We start from the raw sequence: 7,009 nt of genomic DNA, 5'->3' as shown, positions 1-7,009 counted from the left end.
TTTGGTAGATGGAAACTGAAAGAATTGAAGCGTACAGTATTATATATCCATTACACCTGGTCTTACTAATCAGTTTTGCACTGGATGTTAGATATAATACCCCAATTGTATAAACCCTGTGCTCATCAGAGCTGTCAGTGATGGAAGAAAATATGGTGGCTACTCTCTGTTATTGGGTTGTGGTTGCTGTGAAAAAGACGAAACGTTTTGGGCGAGATCTTCAGTTTGCATATAACTTCCTTCTTTTCTTGCTCCCACCGGTCTCGGAGAAGTTGAAAAAGTAAAGGATCATGTGTGCTATCGTATCCTCTTTAACTAAGTTAGGTGGGGGGAAAATTTACAGAATAACCAAGAATTTAGAGGAATCTAGTGAAATAATGGCATTCCAGTAATGACCACCCCATATTTCTAGGGGTTAATATAGAGCTGCAATATGTAATTTGTACTTCCTTTTTATAAGACTGTTGGGTGTGATTGAAGGAAGTTTAGCAGTTATTTCTAGCATAAATGTAGAGACCCCCTCATTAGCTTATTGTTGTTTCAGTCATCATTGGGAATGAAGTTGGATTTTTTTTTCTTTTTCTGTGCAGTTAATTGTTATATTTTCTCTCTCTTTTACCTAATAAGGTCAACCAATTAACCCTTGGTCTCGTATTTACCCTGAGGAAATGATACAGACAGGTATTTCAGCCATTGACACAATGAATTCAATTGCCCGTGGGCAGAAGATTCCCATCTTTTCAGCTGCTGGTCTACCACATAATGAGGTATTGATGTTTTATTTTAGATTTTGTGTGTGTGCTTACTGCTTTTTTTTCAATTATTTTACTGTCATTGTTTCCATCATTGGACTGTGGCCATACTGGGATACCACTTTCAAGTGTTTCATTTAATTATTTATATCAACCTCAGTACTCATTTCCTCAAACAGCTTAACTTAAGATTTACCTACCTTATGTGATGCAACTACCATTACACTGGGATACACAGACAGTTGGGCTTCAGCACAGTTTCTATTTACTAAATTTCATTCACATGGTATTGTTTAATATAAGGCTATAGTAGAGGATGCTCTGGAATAAAATTTGAGTTTGGAAGTTGATTTTGGGTTCTGTTTAGTCAACACAGGCTACTGTAAAATAAACAGCTAATACAGGTTGACTGGGGAATTCTTAACCACTTTTGCAGACATTCAGTGTCAAACAGAATTAAATCTCTCAAAGTCCCACCTTGCTCAAAATAGCAGCCAGATCTCTCTCAAATGACATCTTGCTGCCTTAGAAAGAAAAGAGGATACAGTAAATAATGCCGTTCTGATATACAAATGAACAGGTTTGGTCATGGTTAGAATGTCTTTGACTACAGGTCTGGCTGATCAAGGGTCACCTGGATCTAACCACAACACTGCTACTCTATCAATATGACTGTCTGTCAAGCTATTAAACCTTATAAAAAAAAACTCACAAGAAAAAAAAAAATATATAGATACAATAAAATGAACACCATTGATTACTGGTATCGACCTTGATTTTTATTCGAAATAATTCAAACCATTTGCTTTGTATTTCAGATTGCTGCTCAGATCTGTCGTCAAGGTGGTTTAGTGAAGCTACCTGGTAAAAGTATTATGGATGATCATGAAGACAACTTTGCCATTGTGTTCGCTGCTATGGGTGTAAGTGTTGCAGCTTAATTATCTGTGTGTTTTTAATTGCATTTACTGAATATTTACCTCACTACTCTATTCTAATGTATTAATTGAAGGTAATCGTTTCAACTTTACTTGGAGCATGAATGTAATTGTGTGGCCTTTGTTCATATGAGGTGTTGCTAAATCTTCTGAAATCTCATTCTCCTCTCCAGGTCAACATGGAAACTGCTCGATTCTTTAAACAGGACTTTGAAGAAAATGGTTCCATGGAAAATGTGTGTCTTTTCTTAAATTTGGCCAACGACCCCACGTAAGTACTATTCTGTCATGTGATATATATTATTTTAGAGGGAAAATCAAAATCAAGACAGAATAATTTAATTAGGGTAAATGGGTTTTGTGAGTGGGTGTATACAGGAAAGAGAGAGAGAGAGAGGAATAAAAATAAGAATAAAAGTAAAGGTAATGATAAAGATATCATAAATGGGTTTTGTGAGAGAGAGAGAAGAGAAAGGAAATTTATGATCAGTGTATGCACAAATCTTGTATAAAATCTTTTTTGTGACAAAAGTATGTATATATATATACTGACTATATAGATTGTACTAGATATTAAGTATGTGTACACTGAAAGTATGATAAATAAATAAATCAATTACTATATTATTTTAAACAACCAGCCTTTTGTGTGCACATAAATTTGTTTTGTGTTCTGGTTGTAAAATTGTGTGTGTATGTGTGTGCTGCACACACATACAGAGAACACTGGTGATGGCGTCTTGTATGTCTCTTTGTTAGTATGGTTGTAGTACCTGAATGTTTTTTGTGAGCCTTGAGTTGTGAATGTCACACTATCTTACGATGGATGTGCCATACACGGCATGGGAACAGATGGCTCTTACTGCTTCCTCTTCTCTTATCTGTACATCTTTCTGTATTGTTTGGCAGCATTGAACGTATCATCACGCCAAGGATTGCATTGACCACAGCTGAGTATCTGGCCTACCAATGTGACAAACACGTTCTGGTCATCCTCACCGACATGACATCATACGCTGAAGCCCTTCGAGAGGTGAGTTCTTTCAGGGAGTCAGATCCACACATTGAAAGTAGTGGTGGGTGTTTTTGCTTAGAGCTTAAGTCATTCTTGATGGAGCAGACGTATGAGAAAAGGTATTCCAACCATGACAGTCCCACCTTTCTGAAGAATAGTGCATCTTAAACTATATTAGCTAATGCCTCTTTCCTTTTTTAAGATGATAGGATGTGATTTGAGGGGTACTTGGCTACTGTTTCTAGTAAAGTTGTATGTCCACATAGAGGGTATGTTGTTTAACTCAAATTGGCTCTGATTAAGTAGAAATAAGGTGACAGGCATTCCAATTATGACAATCCCATCTTATTTTCCATTATAGTACATCTGAAACCACATTAGCTGACGTTTCCTTTTCTTTTTTTGAAGCTGTAGGATGTAATTTCAGGGAGATTAGCTGATATTTATGGTGAGGGGAGAGTGTGGGCCCACTGCTTCTCTGAGGAAAAAGAAACAAAAGGTTAACAAAATATAAAACCTTCATAAAAACTGATTTTCTTTCATCAAAGCCTGTCCTGATCAAAAACGAAATCAGCCTCCAGTTCCCATCATGTTTTTTTCAATATACATCCTTTGTACCGATGCTATCCACATTGTTAATCTGAAGCAGGGTCTCTTGGCAACTGCTTACATATTTTGATCAATGTTTAAGACACTGAGGTCCTGCACCTGAATATTATCAGAAATATATTTGGACAGATGCTTTCAAACATACTCTCTTTTCTTCTCTCAACACACTTTTCAAGTGTGTACATTATTCTGCCATTGCAATATTTTTCTCCTACATATTTTTTTTAATCACATCTTACAAGAGAAAAAGATCAGGGTTACGGGGAGCAAAAGTGGTGAGGTCTGATCTTAAAATGCTGGGCCTCACTAAGATGAAGGACCACAACAACTGGAGAGATGCTGTTATAACAGACTTGTCTAATCTATGGGAAAGTGGACATAAAAATAGCACATACACACTTTTATTCTTTCTACCAGTTTTATACACATATTCCCCCTCCTCTCATATTGTACTGCTCTCTCTTTGCCTTGACATCCTGTGGTTCTTCCCTGTCTCCACTCATATAAGACATCCTTCTTGTTCTCCTCATCCTGTCCATCAACCCAACTCAACTTCCACTCCATCTCTCCCCTCATCCTCACCAATGTGGCTGACAATACCATTCTGTTGTATTTCAGGTTTCCGCTGCCAGAGAAGAAGTGCCTGGACGACGTGGTTTCCCTGGTTACATGTACACTGATCTGGCTACCATCTACGAGAGGGCTGGTCGAGTTGAGGGTCGCAATGGCTCCATCACACAAATTCCTATTCTTACTATGCCTAATGACGGTAGGTTGAACTGCTGGGCAGGGACAGACAACTCTTTGGCTCTATATATTTTCAGTGTTATTAATAGTAACCTGGTGCTGTGTGATTTTTTAAATTTTTTTATATGACAACTGAGATCATGTGTTGAAGCAAAAACAACTGCTGCGTGGACGGTGTTTATAAGCCATTTAAAAACGCACAAAAACCGTTAGATACACTCCAACATTTAAATTTAATTTGTGTCAAAATATTTTTGTTGCGACCTGTTCACTGACAAAATTCTGTGCAGCACAGAATTTTGTCAGTGAACAGGTCACGGTTTTAAAGCGCCAAAAATATTTTGACAAATTAAATTTAAATGTTGAAGTGTATTTAACGGTTTTTGTGTGTTTTTAAATGGCTTATAATCACCTTCCACACTGCAATTGTATATATATATATATAGACGAATCAGTAACAAGAGGAATTCAAATACAACAAAAGTCTAAGGGACGTTTATAGTGAATATTATTAATTTGACCCTCAAAGTAAAAAGTTATGAAGTGAAAGTTAAGAGTAAAAGTATGATGCATCAGACATAAAGTTTGGAGGAGAAAAAAGAGATAGGAAAAGGGAGCCAGTAAAAAAAAAAAAAAAGAAACTATTTATGTAAATAAGCATATTTTACTTTTCAGATATCACACATCCCATTCCTGATTTAACTGGGTACATCACAGAGGGACAGATTTATGTTGACCGTCAGTTACACAACAGACAGGTAAGTAATCCAACAACAGTTGTTGGGAAATGTTTCATATGTTAACCATTTTGTAATGAAACACTTTGTTTTGGACCTTCAAAAGTAGATGTTTCTTGTTTGTTTAACTTTTGGTATGAACACAAAATGTCTCACAAGTCTATTTTATTGAAACCAGAAGGATGAAGAATAATGATAACTTAAGATGTATAAATAAATGGACCATGGTCGGAACTTTTCTGACCAACAGTGTTGTTTGATCAACACAACGCTCAGGTTCATTGAGTTAATGTGTAAGTGGCTGAGTATCCCACTGACACATGTACCCTTGATGAAATTTCCAGGCGGAATCAGTGTGAAACATCAAGTGACAAAGCTGGACCTTTAGACCTTTAAATTCCAGCTATCATCCACCTGAAGTGGTTCCATATAATTTTGTCCTACCCAGTTTCACTTACAAAGTATGGGTCAATTTGAGGCTAAAGAAAATCTCATTTTCCCAAGATCCCATACTGTGAAACCAAAACCAGGACCCTATGATTGCAAAATGAACTTCTTTCAGCCATACAATTTGTTAGGACACTCTTCTTGATCCCTCTTAAACTAACGAAGCACCATTTCTTAATTTAAAAACTGGTGCTTCTTTAGTATATTATGACTCAGGTGAGTGTCCACGACAGACTCTATTTGCCATTTTTGTCCATGTTTTCAAATTTCTATACTTTTTCTCTCTTTCTCTGTCATTTCATAGATCTACCCTCCAATCAATGTGCTTCCATCACTGTCTCGTCTTATGAAATCAGCCATTGGTGAAGGAATGACACGTGAGGACCATGCTGATGTTTCCAATCAGTTGGTGAGTGTTGCCCTATAACAGGATGTGTTTGTCTGTGTGTCTTATCCCTAATCAAACTGCTTTATGATCAAAGATATTTTAGCTACGACCTTTCTATTTTGTTTTTGTTTTTTTTTTAAGACAATATATCTAGCAAGTGCCCTTTAAGATGGTTGTGGGATGTGATTTGAAGGAAATTTTGCTGTTATTTTAACAAGTCTAGGCTCCTTCAATGTGTCTGTGCACAAATGTCATATATCTGTCAATAATATAGCCACTACCATGTCTGGTCACCTACAATATATACATATTTATTTATACACACACACATATACAGATTTTTAAATAACAATTATATATGCAAGCATATACACACCTGTTGATTGCTATTTTCTCCTTGCTTTGTCCAACACTTTCATCTACCAAGTTTCCTTCCTTTAACCTATCCCATTCCTTAATTTCATTAAACACGGCAATTTGTCTGCCTCCTCTTTCAATCCTCACAGCACCATACCATCCATTGAGAAACACAGCCTCTCCATTCATATTTCAATGTTGTTTTGTATCTCCTTGTAGTTTACAGTGCCAGTTGGCCTCTATATTACTCTATTACACTGATCCATTCTCTATTTGTAGTACGCCTGCTATGCCATCGGTAAAGATGTGCAAGCTATGAAAGCTGTTGTTGGTGAAGAAGCTCTGACATCTGAGGACTTGCTCTACCTGGAGTTCCTCACCAAGTTCGAGAAGAATTTCATCTCTCAGGGTAAGTCACTGGATATAGTTATTCTGTACTTAAATCATTTGTTATAACACCATTACGTTTACTCTTGTAACGTCCTACAATCACCACCACCAGCACCGCCATCTGCTACTATTAACTTGTGGCATTACTATTGATAAAATATGTCCAGTCTACAGTGTAAGACCTACAAAGTTGGTTGGTTTGTTCTGTTGCTGTGTATGTAAGACGACACAGACATCCTATGTCAACATGGGAGGAAAACAATGAATGTAAATGATATTTTTTTTATTAATTGTGGGTTTGTGTGTGTGTGTGTGTGTGTGTATAATATGTAGTATGTGGCCTGTTTTGAATGTCCATAATCCACCATAACTAATGCTTAAGGGTTCCTTTCCTCATTGCAGGTCACTATGAAAACCGATCCATATTCGAATCGTTGGACATTGGCTGGCAGCTGTTGCGAATCTTCCCGAAGGAGATGTTGAAGAGAATCCCCGCAGCCACCCAGGCCAAATACTATCCTCGGGACGGCGGTCAGTCGACCACTTCCACTCAACTGTAAAGGGCTTGCTGCAACTGCACCACGAATCTCCTGGTTCTTGCACAAAACATTCCAACTCCCCCCCCCCCC

General features: G+C 37.3%; 1 protein-coding gene across 1 annotated transcript in view; it reads left to right on the top strand.

The window, feature by feature from the left end:
* Window positions 1–7,003, top strand: part of LOC106870500 (V-type proton ATPase subunit B) — a 19,278-nt gene extending 12,275 nt beyond the window's left edge. Inside the window, exons 6-14 of the mRNA XM_014916611.2 lie at window positions 628–767; window positions 1,571–1,675; window positions 1,864–1,961; window positions 2,600–2,723; window positions 3,933–4,083; window positions 4,737–4,819; window positions 5,550–5,654; window positions 6,270–6,399; window positions 6,783–7,003. Coding sequence (XP_014772097.1) covers window positions 628–767; window positions 1,571–1,675; window positions 1,864–1,961; window positions 2,600–2,723; window positions 3,933–4,083; window positions 4,737–4,819; window positions 5,550–5,654; window positions 6,270–6,399; window positions 6,783–6,940 — 1,094 coding nt within the window. The 3' untranslated portion in view covers window positions 6,941–7,003. The remainder of the gene's footprint in view (window positions 1–627; window positions 768–1,570; window positions 1,676–1,863; window positions 1,962–2,599; window positions 2,724–3,932; window positions 4,084–4,736; window positions 4,820–5,549; window positions 5,655–6,269; window positions 6,400–6,782) is intronic.
* Window positions 7,004–7,009: the final 6 nt, after the last annotated feature.

This window comes from Octopus bimaculoides, chromosome 14 (assembly GCF_001194135.2).
Source record: "Octopus bimaculoides isolate UCB-OBI-ISO-001 chromosome 14, ASM119413v2, whole genome shotgun sequence".
Classification (NCBI taxonomy): domain Eukaryota; kingdom Metazoa; phylum Mollusca; class Cephalopoda; order Octopoda; family Octopodidae; genus Octopus; species Octopus bimaculoides.
The sequence above is the reverse complement of the archived record's forward strand: the minus strand, read 5'-3'. Positions and strand labels throughout refer to the sequence as shown.